This window comes from Sciurus vulgaris, assembly GCF_902686455.1.
Source record: "Sciurus vulgaris genome assembly, chromosome: 1".
Lineage (NCBI taxonomy): Eukaryota > Metazoa > Chordata > Mammalia > Rodentia > Sciuridae > Sciurus > Sciurus vulgaris.
Genome location: NC_136461.1, coordinates 87,306,023 through 87,322,604, shown reverse-complemented (window position 1 = coordinate 87,322,604; position 16,582 = coordinate 87,306,023). Strand labels below are relative to the sequence as shown.

At 36.5% G+C, this 16,582-nt stretch overlaps 1 protein-coding gene across 3 annotated transcripts in view; it reads left to right on the top strand.

The window, feature by feature from the left end:
* Window positions 1–14,968: 14,968 nt before the first annotated feature.
* FRRS1 (ferric chelate reductase 1) overlaps window positions 14,969–16,582 on the top strand; it is a 56,127-nt gene continuing 54,513 nt past the window's right edge. The window contains exon 1 of one of the 3 annotated variants that reach the window (XM_079100838.1): window positions 14,969–15,103. Coding sequence is in view for 1 of the 3 variants with exons in the window: in XM_079100835.1 (XP_078956961.1) it covers window positions 15,200–15,268 (69 nt within the window). In the remaining 2 variants the exon portion in view is untranslated. Of the gene's footprint in view, window positions 15,269–16,582 lie in introns of all 3 variants that reach the window. The other 2 variants (XM_079100836.1, XM_079100835.1) reach the window with 2 other exon arrangements.

The following is a 16,582-nucleotide window of genomic DNA, read 5'->3' as shown; positions in this document are numbered from 1 at the left end:
ATTTGCAGGAAAATGGATGGAACTAGAGACCACTACATTAAGTGAAATAAAAGTCAAACTCAGAAGGTCAAATGTCGTATATTTTCTCTCACGTGGGGAAGCTAGAGAAGAAAAAGGAAAAGAAAGGTGGGGTGTGGTCAGGATCTCATGAAAGTCAAAGGGAGATCAGTAGAGGAAAGAGATGAGTGCGGGAGGTGGGGAACAAGGGGGGAAGTGATGGGGAGCGATATTGACCAAATTATATTGTCACATTGTGTGCCTGTATGGATATGTAACAACAAATCCCACCATTATGCACAACTGTAATGCACCAATAAAAAATGCAGCATCTTCTTTGGCTGAAAAACTGTAGCATAATATGCCCTACCGAGAACCATGATTTGTTTCAAGTTTTTTTCCTCTGGATTCATCAACTTCTCTTGTCGATCAGGATTGAGAGAAACAGCTCTGGTTGTTGCTTCTTTTGCCCTCGAGGAGTCAAGTTATTGGTAATTCAAATTGAGAATCTGTCCAGTGCTGTGTTTTCAGTCTAGTGTCAAGATATTAAAAGGTCAAAGAAGTATACTTGACCCAGTGGACCAGGAGAAAACAGTCTGTTAGCTGTTCATCCTGAGAGACAACAATCAGGAATGACTGGTTTTGAAGCAATGGTCCCAAGGGCCCAGGTAACTGGGGTGGTCCTTCTCAGCTCTGGTCTTGGCTGATAGGAGGTAAGAGATGGAGCAAGAGTGTCAGACAAGTGATGAAAGACGGAGAGACAAGACTGGGTCAGGAATAGAGCATGGGAGAAAAAAAAATAAAGCCTTTGATTCTGGCATGCTAGAAACCAAACTAGATTTGGCAAAGTAGAATATAGATTTGCCACAAAATAGGAAAATTGGATTAGTAGGAGTCCAAGGCAAAACCAGGCAAAGTAAAACAGCAAATCCAAACTGTGAGGTTCCTAAGGAAACATTCTGCCCTCAGGTTATGTGAGTCATGTGTGCTCATGTGGCCAGGCACTGTGTCATAGTCTTGTGACATGTAGTGATTTCTGTTAGGAACATACCATCCCATCCTCAGGCTGACTGGCTGATCTGACTCCCAGGACATCACTCCCTTGTTTCTGCTTCCTCTTATCTAACCTCACCCAGTGCTCTTCATCATGCTTCCAAAGTCAGGGCCTGGATAGGTGGTGGTGGGAAGCATGCAGTTCACAGGGTTCAAGTGCAATTCCTCCATCCTTTTTATTGTATATGGTTTGGGTAAAGGATATCTTTTTGTTTAATCATTCATACATGCCTGCAACAGGTATTAAAATGCCTTTTATGTCCTGGACGCTGCTGTCAATACAAAAGTGAATGAAGGCCATATAAAAACATATAAAACCTAACTTTTAGGGAATAATGGGAGAATAGAGATAAAACAATATGTGTAGTAAAGTGTCACAGATGATAGGAGAAAGGGTTCATGGAATGTACTGAGAGATGATAGAGGGAAGGGCTGATTCTACTGGGAGTTTCTTTCTTTTTTTTTTTTTTTTTTTTTTTTTTTTTGCGGTGCTGGGGATCGAACCCAGGGCGTTGTGCTTGCAAGGCAAGCACTCTACCAACTGAACTATCTCCCCAGCCTGGGAGTTTCTTGAAAGGCTTTATAGAGGCAATAACCTTTGAATTGGATCCTGACTCATGGAATCTGCGGCATTCAGTATAGAGAGGTCATTGCAGGAAGGGTGAGCAGTGTTTACTGAAGTGACAGAACATGATAGAGCTTGTACATATGGGGAATTGCAAGTAGTTTAGCGTGATGGTGTTTGGGTTACCCAAGGGTGGAGAGAGAATTAGATGGAAAAACTATAGATCATGGCAAGACACATGCAAAACTTGACCTTGAACTGCACTAGGGACACCCTGTCTTTTGGAATTAGGTGTAGATTTAAATAACTTTGTAGGGGTGGAGGTAGGTTATTCAAGGAGTTGATACCTGATAACATTACTTTTGTGTAATTTGCTGAGAGGAGATCAGGTGTGAGTCTGTGTGTGTGTGTGTGTGTGTGTGTGTGTGTGTGTGTGAATATGGAGTGTGTTATGTGAGGGGGTGCAGTTAGGGTGGATGGAGTAAGGGTCGTGGATTCATAAAGACTTCTCTACACTTGCCTCCAGTTTTGTTTTGTTTTGTTTTGTTTTGTTTTTTCCTGTTAAATTTGATCACCTCTGACCTCAGAATCTTTTTGTTTTGGGACCTGTTAGAGGATGCCATAGGATCTGACAAAGTAAAAGAAAGAACAAGAGTTCTTGTTAAAGTGCAAGGAAGATGGAAAAAAAGTGAGCAATGAATGGATGAAGAGAAGAGGGAAGTGTGAGCCTGAAAACCTGGTTGAAACTAGTCCCTTTAATGCAAATGAAGCAGAGCAAAATCATATAGCATCCCAAAGCCTGAAGCTGAGAGAAGAGGGCAGCAGATGGGTGGTTATGCCAGGGAGCACTGCTTATAAAATCATGAGTGAAAAACACAAGCAGTTGGACTTGCTGCTAAAGCAATGGATGGGCACTTTGATGGGTTTTGATGAGACAACAGGTATACCTTGTGAATACCTTGCCATGTCTAAAAGTGTTGCAGGTATCAGTGTTAAACAATATTGGCATTGGCCACTATTTAAGTAGTGCAGAAAAGGGTGGAAAGTGCTTTTTCTTTCCTATATAGGGTTTCTTCAGATCTCACATACCCAGCCTCAGATGGGCATCTTTGAGTTCTCACTCTCTCTTGTCTCCTCTCCTCATTGCCTCTCTCTGTTACCTTCCCCAGCCTCAGACCCATGCTTCCCCTCTGGTACTGATTACACCCTGGTGATGCTCTGTACAATGAGCTTGAGGACACTGTCCTTGACATTGAGTCCTTCCAGTTCTCCTAGTCATGAACTGATTATTCAAATATGGCCAGTATTTTTAGGATCTCATAAAAAAATATCTTCACCTTACCATGAAGAAAGATTCCCACCAGGGAAAAAGGAGTGGAAGGAACAGAAGGAGTGAAGGACTGGAAAGTTCTGTACTGCCATATGGATTTCTGGAAAGAACTTAGCAAAAGCAGGTCAGTATTTTGCAATTCGTGTGGGCGCTTTCACTGCTAGTGATGGATGGGAAAGGTTTGTGAATTCCAGGCAAAGGGACAGTGCCAGAGAGGCTTGTATTTAAGACCGTTGCTGGAGCATAAAGTGTTAGGCAGGGGCTAGGAAAAGATGAGGTTGAGAAGGTGGATGAGGCCAGTCCTTGGGGGACTTGGCCATTTTAATAGATTTTAATTTGTTTAGTAAGTCATTGGGAACTGTTAAGGATTTTAAACTAAGGAGTAGCATGATCCTGTTTGACTTTCTAAGTAGGTCTGATAGCTGGACTCAAAAAGAAACAAATCTGGGGCAGAAAAGTTAATTAGGAACATAATGCATTTTTAGGTAAGAGAAGATTAAAGAAATATATAGGAGTAAAATAGGTATGAGGATGTATTAGCTAATAGGGCTGTTTTAGTCAGTTTGGGTTGCTATAATATCAGAATTGCAGAATATCATAGACTGGGTGGCTTAAGTGAATGTTTATTTCTCACAATTCTAGAGACTGAGAATTCTAAGATCAAGATACAAGATACTGACAAATTCAGTTTCTTGTAAGGACCTACTCCCTGGCTACTTTCTGGTTATATTATCACCTGGTCAAGTGAAAGTTTGTTCTAGTCTCTTAAAAAGAATCTATTTCCATCATGGTGGCTCTACTCTCAACACCTCATCCAAACACAAGAAGCCCTGATGGACAGTGTAAAGGGAGGAATCATGGATAGCCTCATGTTTTCTGATCTTGGTGGTTCAGGTGTTAGGGGAGATTGAGAAATTCTAACCTGAGATACGGTGAAGAAGTGGCTGTTGGAGTAGGGACAGGGACAGCACACACAGCAGCCACCACACAGAAATAGCTGCTTCTGTCTGGGTGCTCCATGAGGATATGCAAGATTTTCTGGAGCATCCACAAACTACTGAATTTGTTTTCTCCATTGACCTCAGCCACCCTGCTCAACGTCTAAATGTCCAAACCAGCCTCTTAGCTAGCTGCTAAAGAAGTGATTTACCACAAAAATGGACAAAAAGGCCCACTATTCTCAGACTGGTTAGAGTTGTATTTTTCTCTCCCCTTTTCTTATATGTTCTATTTTGTCCCTTGGTAGTCTGATGTCTACCTATCTCCTGTAAACAATAAACAGCAGATCTTTATTTATCGCTGAGATATTTTTGACAATACTATGTCATTACATGACAAAAAATCAGAATATTCAGAGTATGATACTATTTATGTTATAGAACCCAAATCATGTATTTTTGTAAGTACATCAAACTGTATGAAAAGGCAGAAGGAAACACAATGAAATGATAACATTAATTGTTTTGTGAAAATAAAGTGGGATTGGATAGCATTAAGTTGAATTTTAACTTTATCTCTATGGTTTCAACTTTTTTACAATGGAAATGTGTAGATAAAGTACCCGCAATTAAAAACAATTAAGAAAAAAACAGAAGCTGGGTACAGTGATGTCCACCTGTAATCCCAGAGACCTGGGAGTATAAGGCGGGAGGACTGCAAATTCAAGGCCAGCTTGGGCATCTTAGTGACACCCTGTATCAAAAAAGAAAAATGAAAAGTGATGGGGTGTAGCGCAGTGGTAAAGTGCCCCTGGGTTCAATCCCCAGTACTGCAAAAAGAAAAAGACAAAAAAGAAAGAAACCAGAGACAAAAGCAAGGAAACCGACCACTGAACATTTGGGGCCATTAACTGTAGAATCTGAGAGACCTGGAGAACCTCCTGCAGAGGAGATAGGAATGTGCATATTCTATAATGCACCAAAGTTGAATGCAGAAGCAAAAAACCTTTACCTGAAAGCCTTTGGTTGTGTGAAACCTAACAGCAACCCCAAATGTGATATCCTGACAAGGCAACAATATTAAAACAAGCAAAGCAAATATATACTTGCATGTTAATCAAAGCAACTAGCCAGGAAGTGTATGCAGAAATAAGCAGCCAAACTAAGGAAACCTGAGAACCAAAAATAGCAGGATTGAGGGTGATGGAATGGGGTTAGAAGTAGTGATCCTGATACCTGGAATGCCATAGAAGCCTTCCGTGACTCTTTATGTAACAGTGTCTGACATAGACAAGTCAGAGCCTTCTAATGGGAAAGAATGGAATGGATGCCACCGTGAGAGGAAATGGTAGAAGTCTCTGATTATGATCACCAAGACATTTGACTCTATGTTATCTCTATAGGTCAACAACAAAGATTTTATTGTATCTTTGGTAGAGTTGAATCAACCCTTGAATATTTTCTTTAGATCAGTGGTGAAATGCTTTCTATCCTTGTATTACTTAAGTCAGAATCTTATTTTAAAAAACAATTTATTTGTTCTTTTTAGTTGTTTATGACAGTAGAATGTATTTTGACATATTATACATATATGGAGTTTAACTTGCCATTTTTGTGGTTATACATGATGTGGAATTACACTGGTTGTGCATTCATATATAAACATAGGAAAGTTATGTCCAATTCATTCTACTGTCTTTCCCATTCCCATCCCCCTTCCTTTTCCCTGACTCCACCCTGTCCAATCCAGTGAACTGCCACTCCCTCCCCACAACCTATTGTGAGTCAACATTTGCATATCAGAGAGAACATTCAGGTTTGATTTTTTTGGGATTGGCTTATTTCACTTAGCATGATAGTCTCCAGTTCCATCCACTTACCAGCAAATGCCATAATTTCACTTTTCTTTATAGATGAGTAATATTTCATTGTGTATATATACCACATTTTCGTTATTCATTTATCTGTTGAAGGGCACCTAGGTTGGTTCCATAGCTTAGCTATTGTGAATTGAGCTGCTATGAACACTGATGTGGCTGCCTCACTGTAGTATGCTGATTTTAAGTCCTTTGGGTATGTGTCAAGGAATGGGATAACTGGGTCAAAGGGTGGTTCCATTCCAAGTTTTCTGAGGAATCTCCATATTGCTTTCCAGAGTGGTTGCACCAATTTGCAGTCCCACCAGCAGTGTATGACTGTGCCTTTTACCCCACATCCTCACCAACATTTATTATTTGTATTCTTGATACTTGCTATTCTGACTGGAATGAGATGAAATCTCAGTGTAGTTTTAATCTATATTTCTCTAATGCTAGAAATGTTGAATATTTTTTCATATATTTGTTGACCTATCATACTTCTTCTGTGAAGTGTCTGTTCGTTTATTGTTTGCATTATTTTTTGGGGGGGTGTTACATTTTTTGAGTTCTTTATATATCCTGGAGATTAATGCTCTATTTGAGGTGCAGGTGCAAAGATTTTCTCCCATTCTATAGATCTCTCTTCACATTCTTGATTGTTTCCTTTGCTGTGAATAGGGTCTTTAATTTGATACCATCCCATTTATTGATTCTTGATTTTACTTTTTGTGCTTTGGAGTCTTGTTGAGGAAGTCGATTCCTAAATCAATGAACATGATAGAGATTTGGGCCTAGGTTTTCTTCTAATAGGTGCAAGGTCTCTGGTCTAATGCCTAGGTCCTTGATCAACTTTGAGTTGAGTTTTGTGCAGGGTGAGAGATAGGGGCCTAATTTCACTTTGTTACAAATGGATTTCCAGTTTTCCCAACACCATATGTTTAAGAAACAATCTTTTCTCCAAGGTGTGTTTATGGCACCTTTGTCTGGTATGAGATGACTGTTTATATGAGTTTGTCTCTGTGCAGGACCTTATATTTAACATCTATTTTTTAATTCCTAAGAAGGGGAATCAAAAGTAATGACATTGTCCCTACTTCAGGGGTTGCTGGCAGTGGGTGTAAATTTTGACCCATTGATATTGACTTCTTGGTATAATACACTGAGAAGAGTTCTGGGGTCATGTCTGGGTTTACTTTTACAGAGTAGGGCAAGTAATTGATGATGACTGTGTGACAGTTTATGTAAAGCATATTTTCTCACTCAGTGGGCATGACTTCACTCTGGGAGTGCATGATCTTTTTACTTGGCCATGAAATCATTTTATTTTCTTTGTACTACTGAGCACTGAACTCAGGGGTGCTTTCACACTGAACTATCTCTTCCCCTTCCCTTTGTTGGTTTTTATTTCAAGACAGAATCTCTCTAACTTGTTAAGGCTGGCCTTGAACTTGCCAAGCCTAACCTCAAACTGGATATCCTCCTGCCTCAGTGTCCTAAGTAGCTGTGATTACAGGCATGCACCATTGTGCTCGGCTATGAAATCATTTTTTAATGGAGGAACTAATATTACTTTCAGTTGCCAGGAAACATTCATGGGTGAATTGGGACTTTTCCTAACCTTGAAGAATGTCTGGTATTTTAGGTGGAAAGAAAGGATATAAGGAAATATCAGAAGCAAATGTAGAAAGACAGGAATCAGTCTTTGTGTAATGGATTGTTAGTCAGCAGTACTAGTTGGGAGAGCAATGCAAAAATCACAGTGCAGGTGGATATCAGGGTGCCTTATGTACCAGGAAGAATAATTTAACTCTATACACTATGGTAAATCATATCACATTATTGGTAAAAACAATGTTTTAGGAAGATTAATCAGATGTTCAAAAAATGTGTACAACAGGATTGACAGGGGATGAGGGACAAAGTCAGACTACTGCTACAGTCCAAAGATTTGGAACATAGTTTCAAATGACTAATACCTTTTCATGGACATGTCTTACATTCAGGCATTGAACTATGCATTTTACATGCATGATCTATTAATCCTCAAAATGATATGATGAAGAAAGTATTATGATCCTCCTTTTTATCATAAACAAATAGTTCCAGAAAGGTTCAGGTCATGAAGTTTAGTGACCTGGTGATCACTAGCCTTCAAAGCGTAGGTGATCTGATTCCAAAGTATCCCTTTCTCTTGCTTAGAAAAAGTAAATGGGCAGAAAATTTGTCTGTGAGTACTGAGAAAGGAGGACCTGGTAACTGATTTGGTGAGATATTGAAAGCAGTTCATTTCAAGATTTTGGACAGTTTCCATAGTCTATTTTACTAATTAGGACATATCTATTCACATAAGCAATTAGTGAATAAACTAGTGAAACTATTTACTTTTACCATAGGTATTGCAGTAGTCATATTTTCTTTTGCATTTATTGAAATTTTTTGATAGTGACTCACTCAAGTCTTATTTTTTATTTGATTTATCATTTATTATTTGCTGTGCTGTGGGTCCAACCCAGCACATCACACATGCTAGGAAAGTGTTCTACCACTGAGTTACATCTTTAGCATAAAGGTTTTTTGTTTTATTTAAAATGTGGTAAAATATACATGACATAAAGTTCATTTTTTAAATCTTTTTTTCTTAAAAAGTTTTTTTTAGTAGGTCGGTATTATAACATTTATTAAAATAATGCTATGGGTTAATAGAAACAGAAAAGAATCAAAGAATTAAAATGCAAGCTGTGTAAAATCCCAACTAAAACCCAAAAATGTCTAATCAATGTATTCACTCATCAGCTAACTAAAACCCCAAGAAAGACAAGACACCCAATATAATAAAGTACTGCCAAACAATTGGCAATTTTCAGTTATCAAAACTGTGGATTTTGCATTTTGTATCCTTTTCTCAATCAAGAAAAAAATTATTTTTGAATGTTATATAATATACATATAAAATAAGATAGAAAAATACATTATAAACTTTAAACAATGGCTGTAAATACATTATCTTACATGTTTCTCAAAGGTAATAGGTTTGTTATGGTACATATAGAGCATGAAAACTACTAAGATAATAAAGAATAGACAAAAAAATACATGTCAACTGTACAGTAACATACCAGTGACACTCCCATCTACCCAAGCTAAAAATTACATAATACTGTCAGAAAAAAAGTCTTAAAAACTACATACTTTAATAAGAAATAAAGTCAATAAAGAATGATAATACTGAAAATTAAGGCATTCAGATTTCAAAAGTCATGCTTTTCAGTTGATCCAAAATTTTGTCAATTAAGTTTTCAAAAGTTTGTTCAGAGCCGACATTACTCAAAAATGTCACACATTTATTGTTTTGTACATTTACTTTCTTCCCCATAAAAGACCTTTGATAAACATCTAAAATGTCCAGGTCTAACATAGCTGAGATGAAGCTGGATCAAATACTGGTATCATTTTTGAGTGTGCAATTCAGTGGTATCAAACACATTTGTAAAATGTGCAACCATCCCCACCATTCATCTCATTTTTTGTCTTGTAAAACCCAAAATGTAGCCATTAAATAACTCCCTATTGCCTCATCCTCTCAGATCCTGGCAACCACCATTCTACTTTTTGTTGCTATGATTTTGACTTCATGTAAATAGAATCATGCAACCTGTGTCTTTTTGCGACTAGCTTATTTCACTTGACATAATATCCTTTTTATCCATGTTAGAACATGTACCAGAATTTTCTTCCTTTTTAAAGCTAAATAATATTCCATTGTCTGTGTATACCACATCTTGTTTATATCCTTTAGCGGACTTTGGATTGCTCCCTTGCTTTATTTTATTGTGAATAATGCCCTTAGGAATGTGGGTGTATGCACATTTCTTTGAGACTCTGCTTTCCAGTGTTTTGTGTGAGTCTACTACAGATTTTCTGATCCATTAATAAATGGATTGTGACTCCAAACTTAAAAACTCTGAGCTACAAGATATGAACCAGACAAAAATAAACATCATCTTTGGTTTTGGGCTTGAGATTGGGTACCATGGATTGATAGAGAAGGAGAAGTTAGAAGGGGCTACCCTAACAAATTACTATAAACACTATGGCTAATGCAAAGGAAATTAAATTCTCACAGTTGTGGAGACCAGAAGCTCAGAGTCAGTATTACTGGGCTAACATCAAGGTGTCAGCAGTGACACATTCCCTCCAGGGGCTCTAGGCAGAATCTGCTTCTCACTTCTTCCAGTTTCTGGTGGCTGCTGGCATTCTCTGGTTTGTGGCCAGTCTCTGCATTCATAGTCACGTTTACCTTCTCCTCTTGTGTGTAACCTTCCTCTTCCTCTCTCTTTTAAGGGCAATTGTGACCAAATTTAGAGGCTTCCTGGATAATCTGGAATTTCTCCATCTCAAGATCCTTAATTTAAGAACATCTGCAAAGGTTTTTTTTGTTTTTTTGTTTTTTCTTTGTTACTTAACATAGGTTCTAGGAATCAGGATTTGGATCTCTTTTTTTGGTGTGTGGGGGGGTCATTATTCTACCTACCACAAGTGTTGGCAGAGGATGAAATTGAGTGAATTCAGATTTTGAACAGTGAGATATTTAATTATCTTGAAAGCAATTAGGAAAACAGTGCTTGGATTTATTACTATGTAAAAGATAAAGGTTGTAATTATATATCGTGTGTTCATTAACATCAAGGTGTGAGCAGATACAAACTCATGCAAGCACAGACTGGACTCATCTTCATAAAACATCCAGTGTTGGGTATTGGACAAAGAGAATACACTCAAGTCAGAGGTTTGGAAAGCAACAAGACCACATTTCTACAAGCCTATGGGTTTATCAGATAATTATGCATCTGTCTGTCTATCTAAATCATCATCCATCTAAGGAATCATGATATATATGTATGTATAGACCTGCTTTGCTCAAGTATGGATTAGTGCCTTGCACAGGATTTTCTGTATATAGGTGCTCCACAAACTATTTGTTAAATGATTGTATATTCTGTATTTAAAGTGATCTCTCATTGTTAAAGTCTGGTCTTTTTCTGCCCTATTATCTGTCTTTTCTTGTCTACCAGAAACCTGTATTTGGAAATTGGCATTTAAAAAAAAAGTGAAAAACAAAAACAAAAAGAAAAAAACTTAAAAATAAATGAAATTCAGAATGAGGACCTAGAGAATATATGGTTCTGGTTGCAATCCCTCATCTTTACCCTTGAGGCAATGAAAACAGAGAGGGTAAGTGATTTGCCTAGAATGATCTCTCACTACACTTCTCTGCTTTTTATATTCATTTTGAGCCAAGCATCTCTTGAGTTTTCTGTCCACTTGAAGAAGCAGTATTACTCTTTGCCCTAAGTACATACCCTCTTGATTGTATTTATTTTCTTCTAAAACAAAATGCTTTGTTCCATGGGGATCCAGCATCATCTATCTGATCAAAGACTTACACAGTAGATCAAGGCATTATTCATGCTTCTTGATGTACCTTTGAAAATGTGTGGTGGTATTTTTTTGTAAAATTATCATTACGGGGGATAGGAGGACTTTTGGCGTTTCACAATGGGAGCAGGAATGTTTATATGTTCTGTTATGCAAAGGGCAGTCTGTCTGTCCCAAAAGAGAAAGACCTCACTTGAAAAGAATTGATAGAAGGCAGTGTCCTATTCCACCCTAGAGTTATCTTCTATGATGTTGGAGTGGACTTGTTTGACTTCAGATCATCTCCAAGTGGTTTTACAATGAAAAAAAAAAAAAAAAGAAAATAAAATATTTTGAAGAGAGTTATTTTATCTAAATAATATAAAAACGGGTTTCAATAAATAATGTTAATTACCTTTTTGAAGATACATCTTTAGCCAGGAAGGGAGGACACAGTGGCAGATAGTCTTCAGGCTCTGTTATTTTGCTGAGTAGTTTAAGGATTAGGTTGTGTTCAGAGGCACAAAAGGTAAAATGAATTTTAACTGATAGGTAAGAAAAATATGAGGAAGGATGTTGCAAGACAGAAGAATGAATTGGACATAACTTTCTTATGTTCATATATTAATAAATGACTGGTATAACTTGACATCATATACAACCACAAGAATGGCAAAATATACTCCATGTATGTTTCATATGTCCAAATACATTCTACTATTATGTATAAATAAAAAGAATAAATATAAAAAAAGAAAGTTGCTACCAGTACTCTAATGCTGAGAATGACTTCATGTTGTCAGAGAACATGTAAAATATGGATTTAATGAGCAGAGTTTGGCTAGAAATACATAGATAATTTTGGAACAATTTATTATTTTATAGTACTGTGAAGCATTTATAAAGTCACCAACAAAAATTTAAAAACATTTTAAAGTTTACATTTTTCTACAAATACTACACCTTACTTTTGTGCCAAGCATTGTGTTTTAACAGAGATTATCTGATCATCTGCCTATGGAATTTGAACATTTATTCATTTGTTAATAATTCATAGGTAAGTAGAGATCTTTTGAGCAGTAGAATAATATATGAGTTATGCCTTAAAAAATTAACATGATAGTATGAGGGTTGGTTAATTTGGTTGATGAGAAAATGAAGGCACTTAGTAGATAATAAATTTAAAACAGAATAATGGCATTGGAAATGGAGATGAGAGAAAGAATTTGGCTATTTGAATGAAATGGACATAATTAAAGGCCAAGTGAGAATGAGTCCATTTTAGATGGCAGAGTTTAGATTTGTTGAGTTGTGGCAGGGTCTAATCCCTTGGACATATTCTACTTGAATATAACTTTTTATGACATGCTGAGTATAATATGAAAGGAAGTTTATAGTTTGGTCCATTAGTCCTCATTTAAACTTGGCAGTGTGGATTAATAGAGTTAGTTATCCTAAGAATCCTGTCTGCCACTTTTCTCTGTCTGATCTTGGGCAGTTTATTTAGCCACACAGATCCTTAGCAGTCTTGGCTTACTGTACAATGTCCATAATAATACCTTTAACAAGGAATCATTGTGCATCTTACATAGGGTAAATTGTGTGCCTTGGTAAAAAAGAGTGCTCAATATGTGTTAATTATTGATCTTACCATACTTTATTTGCCTTATTCAACCTCATTCTCTCAAGAACACAACTGGAATTTTCTGTGACTATCTGATGATATATCACAACAGATTGAATGCAGAAGGAGGTATGAGAATCCTGCCTTCCATTAAAGCAGGAATTAAAGATATGTGCAAAAATTTAAACAATGATACTGTCAAATAAAAATTACAGGGGCTGTTGTTTGGGGGATAGATTCCTTCACAGACCAGGTTAAAACTCAAAATGGAGTCACTCATGCTAAAGTTCATGTCACCAAACTGAAACTAATCTGCTTAAATGACCTTCAGAGAAATCAGGATTAGAGAGATAGCAGCCAAATTTCTCAATAGGGCAGTTTCAATTGGCATGATAATGAAATTCCCTCTGCTTTAATACTTAAACAAAAAGGTAACCTGAAGTAACATGATGTTAACCTATCAGTTATTTTCCTGTTGGTCTGTCTCCCTGTCCCAGGATTATAAAGAAAATAGCTATGAAATGACCTATCTGTATTTTATTTTGTTTTAGTTTTTGCCTTTTTTCCCCCAACTCTGTCTATAAAAAAAAAAAAAAAAAAAAAAAAACAGATTTGCTGGGATCATTGGAACACTTATTCTATTTTATGGAATGAAGTGTTGCCCAATTCTAGAATCAAGAATAAAGTCAATTAAGATTTCTACGGTAAATTGTCATTTTGTCCTTTGACCATACTCTTTTCACTAAATTTTTATTTTAAAAAAAATCATAAAAGTAATAGCAAATGTATTATGTTAACATATAATAAATTTATTATAATCAGTTAAACATGAATTTATGAATAAATATTTGTTTTAATTTTTAATAAAAAATATTGATAAATATCATTCACAGAAAGAAAAATCTCGTTGGGCCTACAGATTACAAGTTGTGAAGAGGTTCTGAAATCAAAAGGTTTGCAAACTGCTGATTGAGAGGTGTGGTGAGTGGGATCCAGTAGGGAAGATTCCACATCTTAGAGCATACCTCTGAACATTTTAATAAATTTTGTTTCCTTTGTGACAACTGAGGAGTAACTGATGAAGAAAGTCTGGTAGAGAAGAACTTCTGGAAGGGAGTGATAAGTGGAAATGACAGCTGAGGAGTTGAAGGGAAATGATAGGCCTGGAAGGATGGTTTTCAAGAGAGCTAGCCTCTCCATTTGGTTCACTCCACTGTATGTTTCATTCTGCTCTCCAGGAGTACTTTAGGATGTAAGATTATGACAATGCATTCTAAGAATTATTGTTTTATAGACTTATACTTTTGGCATCTAAAGTGTCCAATGGGGACTATTTCTAGAAAGACTCTAATTTTAACTTCAGAAAGTTATGTCAGCAATTGAGGCTTTGAATTGAAGGACTGAAGATCAGCTGACCATTTAAACCTATTCATGTTCCAAGCAGTTTTAGAATAGAAAACCAGCTCCAGATCATCCTTACTTAAAACCTTTTTTAAAAAACCTATATATAGAGGGGCTTTTGTTAATTGTGATCAGTTTTTATAGAGAAAGATTGAACCAATGATAAATGTTCTTTCAACTCTTTTCTCTCTTTCAAAAATGAGTTTAGTGAATTTACTAGAGCTGATTAATAACCAGTGATCACAGGTCATGGTATGGGTCATAATCTATTTTTCTAGTCTGTATGTGTTAGTCATGGTCTGAAGTGGAGTGTTTCATATTTCAGATACATTGTATTTTCCTGCTCCTGAAATTTATATTTTGCAAAAGAATATTGTGAAACAAAAAGAAGGAAAAGCAAATAAAACTCCTAGATTTCAGAGTATATCTTGAAAAATAAAAGAATTCTTTTGCATAATATCATTCATGCAACCTGACCCTTGTAAGCTCTTTGTAGTTAGCTGAATTAGTTTGTGGGGATAGTGTGGGCAGATAAAATGATATTCCAATTTAACTGGGCACCCTGTTAATTGCCTCATCTAGGCTAATGCAGGTACCTTCGATATGTCTTTACTTAGAATTGTATATAAAATGTAGGGATTTTTCAAATATTTTTTTAATTTGAATACAAAAAATATAATTTTGTCAGTTGAAACAATTACTAGTCAGCAAAAAAGTATTTCTTTATGTAAAATAGAAGGCTTAATTTTCAGAAACAGAGTCCTAAAACCAGTACTGTGCTGGTCTTGCAAATCAAGTTCTGCAGCTTCCCTTGGCAGATGTTCCCTCCTGTTACGGGCAAACTGGCTCCACCCAGCTGCTGAAATGTGATACAAGTTGTAACAAAACCGGAAGTTGGTTAGGGTGCCTTCCTTACTCAAGGTAAGTGACTCCCGTTTTCTCAGTCAAAGCTCTGTGCAAACTGCTGAAAAACTGAAGCTAACTGGGCGACAGAGGTGAGAGCAGGCGCCTGTGCTGATGCGGGCCGTCAGGAGGCAGGGTGGATGCTTTACTCGCAAACTGTCTTCTGGAGTTTGCACTCACCCAGTGAGTGTTCTCTAACGAGTTAAGTTAATAATATGCCCGGTGACTTTGTCGAAAGAGTTTCAATCCCAAGAAAAGGATAGTTATTTGTAAAGATGTGTCTGGATTCTGAAAAATTTCACTTTATTCCTGCACCATTTTTAAAAAAATTCGAACTGTGGGAACTCCCCTTTATATTTAAACCTAATGACAAGGTTACCCATGTGAAGGTTACTTAGAGCCTTGTCCCTTTCCTCCCCTCAGTATGCTAAGTAAGGTCAAAGGAGGACTGTGAACTTGTAAATGTGTTGTCTGCATTATTTCTTAACAAAACCAAGCTTTTCAGTTCAGCTATTTTCCTTTCCTCTGAATTAAAAAAAAAAAAAAAAAAAAGTGGGAACATTCTAGCATTGTACTTGGATAGTACAGAAATGTGGGAAGCTCAAATTTGGTCGTTTGGCTTATTGATAACAAAGCTGGAATTTTTAAAGAGGAGCTCTAACTAGTCATTTAGTAAGCCAATTTGTTGATTTATTTGGTTAGTGGTGCCTTCTTTTCTGTATCTCTCCATTTACTTAATGCCAGTGTCTCTTGAATTCAATTTAAAAAAGCATTGTAGGAGTAGTTTTCAAAGTTATCTGCTAGTGAGAATGAAAGGAGATTTATGAGTAGGATACCTTGGCTGTCACCCAGAAGTGTATCATAAGACAAAGCACCAATTGTGGTAGAAAAACATGATTTTTTAAAAATTAGCTATTACCAAAGCTTATGGAGTTTCCAAGAAAAGAGCAGACGGATCAGGTTGGCAGAATTAAGCAAGATTCCAATGAAGGAAAGTGATTTTAATGGAAGACCTTATTTACAGTGGCCATTATCCTAATGTTTCACGTTATTTTATGTATCCCACACAAAAGCTCTTGTTATTGGTGGCATTGTCCCTAACAAGTGGGAAGACTCAGCGAGTTAAGTAATTTCCACAGTGTCATTACAGTGGTGACTGCTGGGTGACATTCAGTAAATAAACCGACTCAAACCCCAGTCTATAAGATTTCAAAGTCCATACTGTCACTGAGTCATAGGACATAGTAGTTAATGGCATTATAAATGAATGTTCAAGGGAGCAGGATAGAGGTTTTGTTTATTAAAACAAAAAAAGGCAAACAAATAGTAAAAGCAACAAAGAATGTATGAAATGGGAAAAAAGATATTAAAATTTAACTAAAACCAGTTTAATATATTTCATATGTCCTTTATGTAATGTATACTTTTTAGTGTTTTTTTTTAATTCTAGAATACTACATGCTTTAAAATATATTTTATATATTATATAAAGGGTAT